Source organism: Phalaenopsis equestris, unplaced genomic scaffold, assembly GCF_001263595.1.
Source record: "Phalaenopsis equestris unplaced genomic scaffold, ASM126359v1 Scaffold000226, whole genome shotgun sequence".
NCBI classification, from domain to species: domain Eukaryota; kingdom Viridiplantae; phylum Streptophyta; class Magnoliopsida; order Asparagales; family Orchidaceae; genus Phalaenopsis; species Phalaenopsis equestris.
The window spans coordinates 1,897,679-1,913,525 of NW_018164668.1; the positions used below are offsets into that span (position 1 = coordinate 1,897,679).

The 15,847-nt window shown below is 35.7% G+C and overlaps 1 protein-coding gene across 2 annotated transcripts; it reads left to right on the forward strand.

Annotated features, from left to right (window-relative positions):
- Positions 1 to 3,942: 3,942 nt before the first annotated feature.
- On the forward strand, positions 3,943 to 15,376 carry LOC110023656 (target of Myb protein 1). Of its 2 annotated transcripts, XM_020723169.1 has the most exons (9): positions 3,943 to 4,256; positions 5,957 to 6,035; positions 6,198 to 6,296; positions 12,351 to 12,464; positions 12,742 to 12,908; positions 13,266 to 13,347; positions 13,701 to 13,786; positions 14,218 to 14,433; positions 14,512 to 15,376. In XM_020723169.1, exons 1-9 carry the CDS (start codon positions 4,147 to 4,149, stop codon positions 15,242 to 15,244), a joined length of 1,686 nt encoding a protein of 561 aa, XP_020578828.1. In that variant the 5' UTR covers positions 3,943 to 4,146; the 3' UTR covers positions 15,245 to 15,376. The 2 variants fall into 2 exon arrangements, with proteins under 2 accessions (XP_020578828.1, XP_020578826.1); XM_020723167.1 differs by lacking the exons at positions 3,943 to 4,256; positions 5,957 to 6,035; positions 6,198 to 6,296 and adding an exon at positions 6,479 to 6,544 and having other exon boundaries at positions 14,512 to 15,374.
- Positions 15,377 to 15,847: the final 471 nt, after the last annotated feature.

A 15,847-nucleotide genomic window follows, 5' to 3' on the forward strand; every position in this document is an offset into this window, starting at 1 on the left:
CGTCAACGTCACGTCAGACCATTGAAGTCGAGCCAATTTTATCAGTCTGCCTTTTCTATAGAACAATAGATGCCCATACATATCCATCATCAGATCATTGACATCGTGTCAGACCAATGTTGTTGGGTTGCCATCTCCACTAGACCACCAACACTTGATCAATGTCGAGTCATCACCAACATCATCAGCCTCCATCACCATGCCATTGTTGTTCTGTCGGACCACCATCGTCGCGCTACCACAGCCATAAGAACACCATCTTAGGAACAAATTGAGCCACCACTGCCACTATTAAATTTATGCATGAAAAATAAGTATTTTATTTTTAAAGTGATAACATGGCTATTTCTTATGCAATATTAAAGATTTTGAGTGTTTTGTGTACAACTATGAAAATTCAGTGGCGTGATATGTACAAAGGCAGGCTAGGGAATGGTTCAGGTTTTTACTTGTATGAAAGGACAATCTGATCATTTACCCCTCCTGAAGTATCAGTTTTACTCCTCTTAAAATATCGCTTTGTCCTTGGTATTCCTAAGTACCCCTTAAGTTTTTTAAATTTAATGCGTGGGACCGAGGTTTAAAAAAGTGGTGGATGCGAATCAGCTTTTGTGGATAAGGACGAAGCTATAAATTAAGGTGCTAATTGAATATGAAATTGTTTGCGCCAATTTTTACTGAAAAATTTAATTTGCATTTAAGACAGTGATACGTGGGCTAAGCTTGTTCGATTCGTTTGAAATTGTTCGTGTTCAAAATTGGCGAGCAGTGTGTTCGTATTCGACTTGATTTAAATATTATTGTTTGTGTTTGACTCGTTAAAACTAATTGAAAAAAAATTGATATGAATTGTTGGATTTGAACGTAGACCAAATCTATGCAAAAGAAGACACGTAACCACATTATCACACAAGCGATTATAATTTAATTTTTTATATAAATATATATAATATATTTTTATAAAAATAATATGAATATAAATTATTATATGATTTTTTTTTTATTTCGAGCTAAAACAAGCCAAACATGAACAAATAATTGTTTGTGTTCGACTTGTTTACCCGAACACGAGCTACTTAACGAGCTAAACATAAGTTGTTCACGAACAATAAACTTTTTTGGCAGCCTCATCGATGCCACACAATTTGTGTTATCCAACACCTTTAATTTACTCTTTTTTTATTACTTTTATACCATCCAAATCTTTAATGTAACATAAATATGTGACCATTTTAGTTTTTTTTAAAGTGAAATACACATCTTCATGCATTGGCTAGGTGGTTTGCATGTATAAATTGAAGTTTAGAGGTTAATTATGTAAATACATAAAAATTGAGTGATATGTATGTAAATCTTTTTTTTTCATAAATTATTTTATTAAAAATAGTATATTTTTATTTGGATATAATTTAAAATTTAAGAATAAGATAATTATATAAAATGTCGTATAATCTTTTTTATAAAAAAATATATATTATATAACTACAATAATTAAAAAAAAAACATAGTTTTTTAGAAATTGGGTCTCATAAGTGTAAAAAATAGAATTTAGGGGTGAGATATGTAAATGCATAAGAATTTGGGAGTAAGAATGTAAATGTATATGTTGTTGCTTTTGTATTCCATCTAAATAAACACCCTTGTATGCCAAGAAATTTGAATGTTGTACATGATGTGGGACTAAATAGTGACATGTTTCTAAATCAAAGTATATGGATAAATAAAATGAAAAATTTGTTAATTTTAATTATAAGAGACAAAGTTTTAAGCTAGGAATTCTACTAAATGATTTAATAAAGGTTCTTATCAAGTTTTATCGTAGACACACAAACTTGTATAATGATTTTAGGGACACACACACACATTTAAAAGTAATATGTCTCACCATCAATCATATACTTATTTGTCATTGTAATGAACTTCTCTCACCATCAGCCTTGATACACTACAAATAAATTTTTATCATCCGACATGAATCTTGAGGCAATATTTTGAGCAATAAATATTCAAATCTTGATAAAAAGTCATCCAGAGCTCTGATTTCAGTAAAATTATAATAAAACTAACCAGCTCGATGATAATGACCCAATGATATAAAAACTAGTCCAATCCGGGTTAGATCAAGCCCAGATCAAATCATTAAACTACTTCTGAAGGATTTCCGAACACATTTGAAAGGTCAAACGGATATCGAATCTTGCGATTTCATAGTCAAATTGAGCATCTAGACAAGACGAATCCAACGAGCCTAAGATTGCTCAATTCCGACATCGTTAAGACACTTAACTATTCATCGAACGCCATCTGATCAAAGGAAACTCTCCCGACCGTCCGATCACAATGATTCATATTCTTGTATTAATTGCACCTAGAACACTATAAATAGAGTCCCACCCCTCACATGGGGGAGGAGGGCTTGAGAGAAAACTTGAGGCTACGAGAAAGAGCTTAAGTCCAACATTATCCCTGTCATCGTCGACCACCGCCGACCTCTGTCGACCATCGTCGGCCACCATCGACTACCGCCGACCACCGCCGACCGTCATTGATTGACATTGACTACCGTCGATCACCATCCACCTCCGTCGACCACAGTTGACGAGACGCCGTTAGTCAAATTTGTAACTTAGAAAGCTAGCAACCATTTCCCTTCTATGTGACAAAGAAACTCTGTAATCATTAATCTATAGTGGATTTTTATAACTGGGTCATGCCCAGAAATTTTTTTCCCTTTACGGGTTTTCTACGTAAAAACTTTTGTATCATCACATGTTATTTCACTTTTCATCTGAGTGCGTGTTGAATCCTCGTACAACGCTAAAACGATAATCATCTACTCTACAACCACTAATTTTCCAGCACACATCAAACCTGCTCAATCCTCTTTAGTTAGCTAGATGAGTAAAGTTAAAGCTTTAGGCTGCCGTTGAACCAGGAAGATGTAAATTCAATGATTATTGCCCCCATGAGATCCAATACATTGGTTTCTTGTTCTCAATTTTAGACATTTTCAAACCTTTTCTTACTCTCGTTACAAGACTTCTTCCCAACCTGGCTGATTTTCTTTCGAATGAGTTGTTACTTTTGAGGCTCTACATTCAATTCTTGTTGGAAAAACTTTAATGATATTCATAATCTCATTTGTAGGTGCTTTTTGCTACATCTATTCTCTTCATACACAAATACGATAAGTTTTTCTAATAGATACAAATTTTGCAGTAATAATGCACATGTCATTGGTGACTTAGGGTCCGTTTGGGGCAGCTTATTTAATGCTGTGACGTTTTAAAAATGCACCTGACATGTTTGGGTAAACGGTGTTTTGACAACTTATGCGTTTTTAAAACGCTGAAAATAACGTTTTAACACCGCACCTATCTATTTGTAGTAGTAGTTTTCTGGCAGTGATCTGACTTTTCTAAAAAAATAAAAAATTGTAATAGCCGCTGCACCTAGCTTATCAACAGATTATTTTTAATTTACTTATCAGCGGATTATTCAATAAACTGCAACTGCCCAAACAGACCCTTAACATCTACATATTCAAGCCAATAACATTTTTGACCATATATACTGACCCCATCATAAAGTTTATATCTATTATTGTACAACTAATTATGTATGATAATCCATATTTAAAGTTAACCAAAATCTAACATACTACAAAATGCTTATATATTTATTATGCATGGAAAGATATATTTTGCATTTTTTCTTTAAACTTAAAAACTTGAAATAGTAATATTTTTTTTAATATAATTAAAAAGTAAATTTAAAATGGCAAATATGTAAATACATAAAAGTTGTGTGCGGCCCTTTTAAAAAAAACCAAAAAGCAAGGCCGTGGTGGGCCAGGTCGACCGCCGTTGTAATTTGTCCTCATTTTCCGGCCTCGGCAGACTCCATCTCCCGTATTCCACTCGGCGACGATAACCCTTATAGAAGCTGCCACGAATCTCTGTGCAACAAAAGACAAATCCTTCGCATGAAGGCGATTCTTTATACGGTAATGCCGGAAGGCCTGACGGGCTTCAGAGGGTGTTGTTCTTCTGGGCGATAGCTTCTTCTTCTTCTTCTTCTTTCTCTTCTTGTTTGTGGTATATTGCGTGTTGTTGTTGGGTTCGGAATTGGATTCGGAGGAGGAAGATGGCGTCATCGGCGACAGTTCGTGTGGATAAGGCGACGAGCGATCTGCTGCTGGGGCCGGATTGGACCATGAATATGGAAATATGCGACTCCATCAATTCCGATCCCGGGTGACTGCTCTTTTAACTTTTGGCGGTGGTTTATATGTCAGAGAATTTTGTTTGAATTTGCCTGATGGTTCGGTTGATTTATTGCTTGCTGTAATTTGGAAGCTGTCTTGTCTTGATTTTTGTTTTCTTTCATTGAAAGTTTTCTACTTTATATTTTGTTTGATTAAGGCACTTGGTGTCTGAAGGATTGATCTATTGATGATTTACCTGTTCGGTTTTAGAGTGAGACGGTGATTTGATGCGTGTCTGAGGTTTTCGTCTGGATGATTGCTAGTTGTTGGCTAATTTCCAATTTGTGGAGATGCGCCACCATTTCCGATATCTTGTATGGATGAATTTAACTAGTATGGTATACGTTTTGAGGTAGATACTGGACCTAATGAAAACTAAATTTCAGTTAATTTGGAATAAAAGCTATGTGCTTATTGTTTGATTTGCTAATTTAAATATTCTATATTCTGCTTATTTGTGTGTGGTTGAATGATCCATAGTAAACCTTTTTCTGCTTCAATTTTGATGAATTTCAGTCCTTTTGAGTAAAGCTCTTGAAACTCATTATTTAGTCATGTAGGCTATTCTTTATGATAAAAGTACTTATTATTATTTTTATTGATGGGGACTTGGCTTGGATTTCTTTGACGTCCAGTTTCTATATTACACAGTTCTTAGACTTGTTACATCTTTAATATTGCAGATCTATTTTTCATGTTGTGATATTTCTGATAGACTTTTAGCTTGATATATTTCACTTTTTGTCATTTCAATGCTTTAAACATACTTCATAAAAGGCAAAGTGTTGTTTCATAACTTGTACAATTGCATGAAATATAATTAATGAGAAATAAGGCATTGGCTCCAATCACACAAGTACCATATTCTATATGATGCATTTGTCTTAATTTAGGAGAAGCCAATTGACGCTGTAATACAAATCATATTTTATGTATTGTATGAAGGGGCCTTCATGCCAGTAAATAAGAGAAGTGTCAAAATAGTCCCCTGCCCTGACTTTTTTGAAGGGCCCGTTTTAGTCTCAGAGTTTATAAAAGTGTTAATTTAGTCCACCAGCTTTTCTAATATGGGGTTAAAATAGTCCCCAGTTTGAACAATTTTAGTTCCCATTAAAACATTTCAGGGACTAATTGAGCATTTTTATAACTATGGGGCTAGAAGAGCTAATGTAAATAGTCTGGGGACTATTTTGACACTTATTAGTAAATCCTTAGAGATGCTTGTTTGAGTTATGAATGTGATAATGCCTTTACCCAAAACTTATAATCTACTATGTTTAGATGTGGTAAATTGTGATATGCTTGCCGAATTGCTGTGAGTGATTGGTGTAGAAAAATATATGATGTTACCCATATCTATGTATTATAAGCTTAGATGATACTTAATGCATTAGTTTCTTGCAAGAAGGTGTTTGGCTTAACTATTTAAGTGCTCCTTTTGTATATTTAATTTGTAATTTTAGTTGTGAATATGTTGGTTACTTCTTGTGTGAGTTTTTTTTTGGAATTACCCAAAATTACTTATAATAAAGTTGTTTTGAAGGTTGTCATTTGTCCTTCTTGACACCGAACAAATTTTGTACTTCCTTTCTTATTAAAAAGAAGATTTTGGTGTACCATGTTCTGTTTTTGTTTGTAGATGCAATTGTATTATTATGAAATTCTAAACTAATACTTCAAATGTAATAGGCTGGCGAAAGAAGTTGTCAAATCTGTGAAGAAGCGACTGCAACACAAAAACCCACGGGTTCAATTTCTTGCATTAACAGTATGATTTCTTCATTCCTTTGCTAAACGAATTGCATTAGGCATAAGAGGACACCTACTCATTACTTCATGATAGCTGCATGTTCTCTCCAGCAAAGAGCCTTATGTTTTGAATGTTATTATTTTTTTATGATATTTTTTATCTTTTATGGACCCACTGCAGCTTCTAGAAACGATGATTAAGAATTGTGGTGATTTTATTCACTTCCAAGTTTTTGAGAGGGATATTCTGCAGGAAATGGTTAAAATTGTTAAGAAAAAGGTAATCTTTTTTTTTCTTTTTTTCTTTTTGCTAGTTCTGTAAATGTTATGAAATTGTGGTTTTTTATGTTCTGTAAAATTCCATGTTTTGAGCTGATATATTTTGAACATTTCTTTTTTTTTTGTTGGACAATATAGCTTTTTGCAGCACAGAGGTAATAACACAGCTTAATATCTGGTAATGTCATGTTTGCCATATAACTGAAGTGCAGTATCACACTTTACAAATTAAGAATGCTATCATATCAGGTAAAAATAGTAGCCATTATTCTCATCATTGGCCTTGTCCAAATTATTTGAGGTTGGCTTTATGAATCTTTATTCTCTAATTATGCTTATTGTATGCTATATGGTGATAATTCTAGAAGACTTTTGTGATCATCACAGGATTGCTATAGGTGTTTACTTTCTTATCATTTCACGATAGTTTTGTTTACTTGTTTTATTGATGCATTTTATACTTTCCAATATATGTGCCAATTTCACTTATGTTTACCTTTTATTATCTTATCTCACTAGGTGTTATACTATCTAGTTGTTATCTTATTCAAAGTGAAATGCAAAGAGATTCTGAGGATGGATATCCTTGAATATTCCTCTTTTTGGGCTTGTTTTTCTCGTTAATGCCACAAGTTAAATGTGATTTCTATAGTTAGGGTATCCTGCAAAAGTCTAGAGCATATTCTAGGGTGTGGCTGATCCTGCCTTACCACCTTATGATGACAGACAAGAAGGGGGTGAAGTACTTAGAGATTGCGAAGATGGAGATTAAGAAGGTTCACACAAAAGTGCTAGAAATATGAAAGGGACAAGACCTTGTTTGGGGTTGTAACCTTAGGGTTTGAAAATGCTGGGTGACTTTGCTTGGGAATGAGGTAAAATATATCAGATCGAAAGCTGATTGTTGCACTGGAATTGGTGACGCATCCAAATGCTAGAGTTCCTGGCTCGCACGTTGGAGCAGGCATGATATTTAAAAATAAAAAAAAAAATAAAAAAAAAACTTGTGGGAAATACACCAATAACAAGTGTACTATGAAAAGGCATGGGACAAAAAGAACTTCTAGCCAAATAGAAGGAGATCGGGCCATAAACGTTCTGTTGGAATGGATATTGCAACTTAACTTATAGAGATAAAGGGAGAAAACAAGACTTGTGCCAACAAGAAGGGAAGTTGACGAGCATGAGGGAGGAGAGTTTGGAGTGAAATATCCTTGAAAGTATTGAAGTGTTCGGTATATTGCAAGGTGCCTGGATAGCCAAGAGTTAGAGCTTCATGCGCTTAAAAGTTAAGGGTTATATAATGTGCCAAAAATGAGGCGTCCTCCTCTTTTGAGCTGGCAGGTCTGTATGGAGAGTTAAACTAGAAGAGATCACCAAGTCTCGATTGTCGTGCATTTAGAATTGGTAGCGTTGATTTTCACAATTCAACATAATTATTTTATTGATATAAAATTGGGTATAAATACACCTTATATAAATTCTATATTAAAAAATACCAAAAAAAGAAAATAACAGGAAAGAAAAGTTATAACACATATATCTCTAATTAATCAATTCCTAATAATTACTTGGAGATAATGAAACAACATCAAATAGGAAAGAAAATAAATCCAATCTATGGGAATAAATCAAAAATAGGAAAGGAAATAAATATAATCTTCATAATTTCTAAAATAAATAAATTATTTCTGAATATAATTTCTAATACTCCCCAACAAGTTGAAACATGATTGATAACCAAGTTCAACTTTGATTGAAAAACATCAAACAACGGGCGAGAAAGAAACTTTGTGAGGTAGAACTTGAAGTCTTCAACCCTAAGAGCATTTAGGGATACTTCTTGTTGATTACGGTTGTTTTTTACTACAATTTATGCAGTGTCTGTAGGTAAACGAAAGACTTCTACAGGTAATGTTGCAGAAAAGTTAACAGGGAAGTAAACAATCTACATGAAAAATTGACTTTTGGCTGACAGCGGTTCTCTTTTACTATAGTTTTTATAGTGTTTCTAGGTAGGCGGAAGACTTTTACAGGTAATGCTGATGGAAAGTTTACAGGGAAGTAGACAACTAACAGGAAAAACTGTAGGGTATAGTATACACAAAAAAAAGGAAAAAGCGTTGGAGGAGGGTCTGATACAGGAAAGTTTTCGGAGGAGTGGCTGATGTAAGAAAAAACTCAGAGGAGGGCCGGCTATAGGAGAAAGCTCCGTAGGAGGGTCTGCTGTAAGAGAAAGCTCTGGAGGAGGGCCTGCTGCAGGAGAAAGCTCTGGAGGAGGGCTTGCTACAGCAGAAAGCTCCAGAGGAGAGATTGTTGTAGGAGAAAACTCTAGAGGAGGGGTCTGCTGCAGGAAAAACTCTTGAGGAGGGCTTGCTACAGGAAAAAACTCCGGAGGAGGGCCGGCTGTAGGAGAAAGCTCCGTAGGAGGGTCTGCTGTAAGAGAAAGCTCCGGAGGAGGGTCTGCTGCAGGAGAAAGCTCCGGAGGAGGGCTTGCTACAGGAGAAAGCTCCAGAGGATAGCTTGTTGTAGGAGAAAACTCTAGAGGAGGGGTCTGCTGCAGGAAAAACTCTTGAGGAGGGCTTGCTACAGGAAAAAACTTCGGAGGAGGGTTTATAAGTCGGTTGCTGGGATTCCATGCCTAAGAAGATTCAGAACTTCGCGAAGAGCGCGTTAAAAATCTTCACAGTCAATTTCGAGACATAAAATAGAAACCAGACAAAATGACAGTATTTGTAGAGCAAGGCGAAACACATTAAGACGCATAAAAGAAGCCATAAGAGAAGCCCCAGCGTGGTCTCATGTGGCACGACCTGAGACTGGACAAATCGTCGAATGTTTTCTAAGGGAAGCTCTGTACCGAGGATGGTGGAAGAGGAGTCGACACTTGAGCTAGTGATCTAGTTGCTATCGCCGTCGTCGGTGAACAAAGAACATCTGCCCTTAAGCAGTCATGTATTTCAGCTCGCAATGAGCAATAACTTTTGTTGTACCCCAAAGCATTTGATGGGCACGACATTTGTCTCCTAAAACTTATTGTGATTTTTTGCAGGGTTTTCAACATTAGTGGAAAGACCTGCAACCTGTAGGGAGAGAACCTACTGCCGCTGTTGCTGTTGCTGTTGGATAGGAGAGTTTCAATGAAAAAGTTTTCAGGAAGAATCCGTTGGAAAGGGATCTGCCACTGAATTTTCTGTTGCTCAACTGAAGAGTTCCAGTGAAGAACTTGCATGCAGAAAGAATCCCGTAGGGAGTTTTCTCTGCAACTTATGCTTCTTATAGAGCTCCTTCACTAAAGGAGCAATTCTCCTAAGTTGACATCTTGGAAGCCGGGGAAACAAATGATGTTCTCCCTAGAACTGTAGTCCCCCATGAAACCAGTCCATCCATGGCAAACAGGCAATGTTATGCGTATCCCATCTTTTGCTTACCAAACTAGTCGTTGCCTTTTGGATTTCCGATATAGTCAGCGGAGGAGAAATGATTTAGATAAAACCAATCATGTTGAATCTCACTTATAACGAAGCTGACAATCACCAACATGTGTTTCTCCCCAATTTGGGAGAAGAGAAACTAGAAAAGAGTATCTTGTTCAAAACACTATTATGCCAACAATCTCCTAAAAGCTGGAAGGCACCTTCTTCGTCGAAAGAACAAGAAACATAGAATGGGAAAAGAGTCCGCTGCAAAGTCTACATAAAGGATTGCTGGCGGTTGAAACCGGCGGCTGAAATCTGCAAGGAAGGTGACCGCTGACTGAAATCTATAGGGAAGGAGTCCGCCGGCTGAAATCTGCAGGAAAGGAAGGAGACCGCCAACTGAAAAAAATGCAGGGAAAGAAGGAAGTTTCTAGCTTCTAGGGTTTGCAGGGAGAGAGTTTGGATGACTAGAATCTGCAGGAGGGAATCCCGATTGCTGGAAAGGTTGTAGGAGGGAGCTTCGTTGATGGGAAAGGCTGCAAAAGGGAATTCCAATGGCGAGGCCTACAGGAGAGAGTTTCCGATGGGAAAACTGAAAAGAGGATGCGGAGGAAGGGCCTGCAGCATAGCAGAAATTGTCGGATGCAGGGAATCGGAAGTTTCCAGCTGTAGGAGACTTTAGGGTTTGTTTGAAGGTTCTAATACAATGTCGCTTTCAGAATTCTACAGAATTTTTTTATTGATATGAAAAAGGGGTGTAAATACGCCTTACATAAATTCTAGAATAGGAAAAACAATAAAGAAAATAATAGGAAATGAAAGATATAACACCTATATCTTCAATTAATCTATTTATAATAATTACTTGGAGATAAATGAAACAATATAAAATAGCAAAGGAAATAAATCTAATTCATGAGACTAAATCTAAAATATAAAAAGAAATAAATCCAATCCAAAGAAATAAATTTAATCTTCATAACTTCTAACAGGAATAAATTATTTCTTAATATAATTTTTAATAGTTAGAAATGACAAGGTGATCGAGAGAGTTTTTAGATCTCATTGCACATTGTATGGAAATAGAAATGAGCTATGGAGAGAAATTTCAGTAGTAGGATGAGAACCGAGGAATTAAAGTCATGGATCGATGTAACAAAGAGGCAATGATAATGCAGATAACAATTGTGTTGATGAGCTGGACGCTAAAAAGATTGATACGATAAAATTTAGTCCTATCATCTGTTGAGATGTGCTTGAAAGGATTATGATGTCGACACCTATATGCAAGAATTTGACTTTTTAGTGGAGAACTTGACGGGTTTAATGGCTGGCGGGGAGTTTATAAATGTTAATGGGTTGAAGGATAATATAGTGTGACATGTTAGTGTCATTGTGTCAAAAGGCTTATTGATAGCTGCTAACAAGTTGCCATGTGACATGCTGACTATTTTGACAGTGCCAACATGTAAAGTACGTGCCAACTAGTCATGGGATAACAAGACAAGTCTGGAATCATTGAAAAGAGAAGACTTGTGTTCTGGAACATCAAACAAATCTAGATCATTGGAACTACTTGGAATGGATTAATCTTACTGTAAATAGCTTTGAGAAAGAGGTCAATAACACGTTAACAAAAAGTTTCCATCACCTCATCCACCCTCATCCCTTTATTCTATGTGCTCTTGGGACTTGCATCCATTGAGGTGGCTGCCTAAATAGCTACCAATTTGCATTTTTTTCTTTTTGATTTTGCTTTTATATCTATGAAAAGGCGTTCATGTAAAACTGAAACTGGGAAGGAGAATATTCCATTAATTGGAATGGTAGGATCATTATAATTTCTTTTTGCATTATTATTCTCAATCGACATTAGGAATTGGTTAATGACGATTTTCTAGCTAAGGAACTTGTTGTGGCAGACAAATTGCTTCCCCAATTCAAGGAATGGTTTCTGTACTTGCACACAGGCTTTCAAACCTTGAGCTTTGTGTTGATTTGTTTAGACAGGATTTGTGTATATGTTGAAGTGTATGTCTTTTTAATTTTTGTTTTTGTGACATATGTGATATTAAGTTGATCATGGTTTTGTTTACTAAAATAACCCTTCTAATTGTCAACTTAAGTCAGTTAACCCCTATTTTTCAGTGCTTTAGGCACAACAATATATGCGACACACGGCAATACACATTCATATATGCTCTGTATTTCTCACGCATTCTTGCACACATAGATTGACACATATGTAGGTACACACAAGAACGTACTTTTAAATAATCCTATAGATTGGTAGGAATGGTTTTTTTTAGGGAAATTTACATGCATACTTTACAATTCATATGTATATGCGTATCTAACACTTAAACTTTTATATTTACATTTATAACTCTTTGGTGTCATAACCTATGCATGAAAATGTGTATTTCTCGTTTAAAAAGTAAGCAAAAGTGGTATTTTTGATGTGAAGTTAAAGATTTGAGTGTAATGCATGTTAATATGAAATTTTAGGTGTTAAATAAGTAAATACATAAGAATTGTGTGATATGTATGTAAATGCCGCTTTTGATAATTTGTTTTATAGGTATCGTACTTTTTTTTTTTGTTAACTATTAATATCTGTTTATATATTTCTGTAGACTGATATGGAAGTGAGAGATAAAATTTTAGTATTGCTGGATTCCTGGCAAGAGGCTTTTGGCGGTTCTGGAGGAAAGTATCCACAGTACTTCTGGGCTTATACTGATCTAAAGGTACTATTTGTATTCCTAGCTTGTGGTTTCTTCTACCATGAGGCAAAGTTTAGCTTTCAGCTGAAACTTGGCTAAATCTGACCCATCATCATCATCATTTAGCTTTATCCCAACGATTTTTTGTCCAATATGGCCTCTGGTAAAAGTTCTGAGTTTATGCATGTAAAAAAATATACTAAACAAATATGCTTTTCAAAAAATAACAAAATAAAAATAACAATAAAAGAGAAAATTAATCCTTAACAAGCTCTTATCTCATGAGGTAATTTTTTCGCAGAGATCTGGTGTTGAATTTCCACATCACCCTAGCGATGCTACTTTGCTCTTCACTTCACCTACGCATCAAGCTGCCATTGCTAGAACTCCTTATATCGGGCATGGTGTGCCTAGTGATTTGCCAATGAGGCTTGATCAAGCAATGGCATCGGAAATTGCTAATTTGAGGTGGCCTTCTCTTCCGCTCTCTAAATGGCCTTGTGATAAACATTTGCATGCATGCCACCCAATTCCTATGTATTTACTTATTTTTAATGTTGAAGTTTTATTTTTTACATTTATGACAATCATATATTTCATATCACATAAAAAATACTTTCATTTTAACTTTTTTTAAAAAAAATGAAATACACCTTTTTATGGTGTCAAAATTGAAGTTTAGGTATTAGAATACATAATAATAGATTGGTATTTATGTAAATCTTCCTTCATTTTATTGAGATTTTCTTAGGCTTGGTTGCAATGATGTTTTTATGCACATCTTCTCCTGCTAACTGGATGAAAGTTTTGTTTTGCAATGTTCAGTTTATCGGACTTGGATAGAATCAGGAGTGTCATGGAGCTGTTAAATGATATGTTAAAAGCTGTGAATCCACATGATCGCGAGGTATGCCTAGTTGTCATAAGATTAAAATGTCAAAATAGTCCTCTGACTATTTACATGGTGTCATTTTAGCCCCAGCTTCTATAAAAGTGTCAAATTAGTCATCAAACTCTTCTAATATAAGCTAAAATAATTTTCCCTTGGGACGATTCAAATTCTTTTAATATAGGCTAAAATAATTCTCCCTCGGGACCATTTTAGCCCCCATTAAAAATAACTGGAGACTAAATTGAAATCTTTCTGTCATAATGTGCTTAGTGTTTGAAATATCATGAGTACTATCTTTGTTTTGCCATTAAAATATAAGCTGCACTTAGCTAATTTTCTAGAAACTCATTATATTAACGTTTTTCTAGGCTGTTGAGGATGAAATTATCAAAGAGCTTGTTGGCCAATGTCGCTCCAACCAGAAAAAGATTTTGCAATTGATTGAGTCAACTGGGTTAGTTCTAAAGCAATCATATTGTTATCGGTCATTTCCAGTCAAAGCTTCACTTGATTTTAAGCCATTGTTTTTATTAGTCCGCAGGAAAACTTGTTTGCTTTTTTTTTTTCTTGGGAGATTTACATACATACCATTCAATTCTTATGTATTTACATATCTCGCACCCAAACATTGATATTCACCCTTATGCTTTCGTGTCATGAACTTATGCATGAAAATACATAAGAATTGTTGATGTGGTATTAAAAATTTGAGTGGTATGCATATAAATGTGAATATTTAAGTGATATGTAAATACATAAGAATGTTATGTTATGTATGTAAATGCTCTTTGTTTCTTTCTTCAATCCATGAAGCAAGTTCGGACATTTTGTGAAACTAATACTTCTGTTATTTCTGTAACCTTGCTTATGTTGTAACCCCTGCAGCGACGAGGAGATCCTAGCAGAAGGGCTTGCATTAAATGATACTTTACAAACCCTGCTTGCAAAACACGATTCGATAGCGTCTGGTTCTCCATTTCCAGAAGAATCATCTGAATTCATTCCTGTGTCGAGCCCTCCCATCGCATCTGCAACCATTGCAGCCAACAGTTTTGAAGAGGACGAAGAAGAAGATGATGAATTCACTCAGTTAGCTCGCAGGTTTCGAATCTCGCATTATCTCCCTATCAATGCCATAACTCCCTAACATTCAAATCCTTCATTTTTGTCACTCTGCAGAAATTTGAAAAGTAAGTCAACTTCTACTGAAATCAATGCAACGACGGCCGGTAAACAGAGTTCAGACGAAGCTTCGTCCTCCACGGGAAGCCACTCATTAGCTTTACCTGATCCTCCGCCGCCTATTAAAACCTCTGCAAAGGATCAAAACATCATCGATCTCTTGCGCATGACATTGTCTTTAAACTCATCACCATCTCATACACCAATCACTCCACATGCTCCATCTCCCACTTTTCAACCAAATGGATCTGCAGATCCTTTTGCCACAAATGTTCATGGGAACCCACAGAGCCCCCAAACTCACCCCATGCCTTCTAATAGTTATGCTGCTGGCTGGGCGGCGGCGCCCCCATCATCTTTGCCTCAATCTCAACCTTCTTCGTCTCCGCCGCAGCCTCAGTTTCTCTTTCGACCGGAACAACAACCACAGTATAGCAATTACCCGCCCCCTCCATGGGAGGATGTGCCGAGCACAAATCCCAATCCATTCGCACAGTCGACTTATATGATGGAGTATAACTCGGTTGGAATGAATGCCGGCAAACCTCCGGTCGTCGCCGGTGAAGCTCGGCCAAACTCGAATCACAGACCAACAGTGCCTGGAGGTTCTCATAAGCCATTTGTACCTTCCTACAGACTATTTGAGGAACTGGTTGATTCTAGTAATTCCCCTGGAGCTCCGAAGCACAGCAGTACCTCAGGCCAAGGTATGGGCTATAGTGGGAAATAAAGCCGTTTGATTTGATTGTAAAATTTTTTAGATTAAATAAATAAACATTTTATATGACTTGAAATTGAATGATAAAGGGTTATTTGATATCTCGCATGGATAAAAAAAATATGGGTTATGAAATGCTGATTTATTATTATTTTTTTTATTTTTTTTGCTTGGGGTTAATATTATTATTTTGAAAAAGATTTTGTGGGTGTTTGCTAAATATATACTTGATATTGGTTTTTTCGTAAAAGGGGCTTTTACTTACATGCCACCTACTTCGTATTTTTTTACAATTATGACATAAAATTTATTTGTTACATTTATACCGGCCAAATCTTTTATATCACATAAAAAATATCGGTCATTTTGACTTTTAAAAAGGGTAATGTGTGGTGGCATGTGTAAAAATTGTAAGTTAGGTGTTGGATTTGTAAATACATAGAGTGGCATGTATGTAAAACTTATATTTATATCTTTTGACTTATCTATGAAAATGTGTATTTTACTTTTTAGAAGTTACTGATAGTGGTTGTACATTCTAAAGTGGCTTTCTTAAGCTACCAAGGAAACACACAAGTAAATGGGCCTTCTAAGCCCATTAGATCGGGCTTTAGC

Bases quoted from the DNA above. Each gene is read 5' to 3' on its own strand.
- LOC110023656 (XM_020723169.1), top strand. From the start codon at position 4,147: ATGGCGTCATCGGCGACAGTTCGTGTGGATAAGGCGACGAGCGATCTG. The intron at 4,257-5,956 runs GTGACTGCTCTT...CAAATGTAATAG, and splicing joins TCCATCAATTCCGATCCCGG to GCTGGCGAAAGAAGTTGTCA. The intron at 12,465-12,741 runs GTACTATTTGTA...ATTTTTTCGCAG, and splicing joins GGGCTTATACTGATCTAAAG to AGATCTGGTGTTGAATTTCC.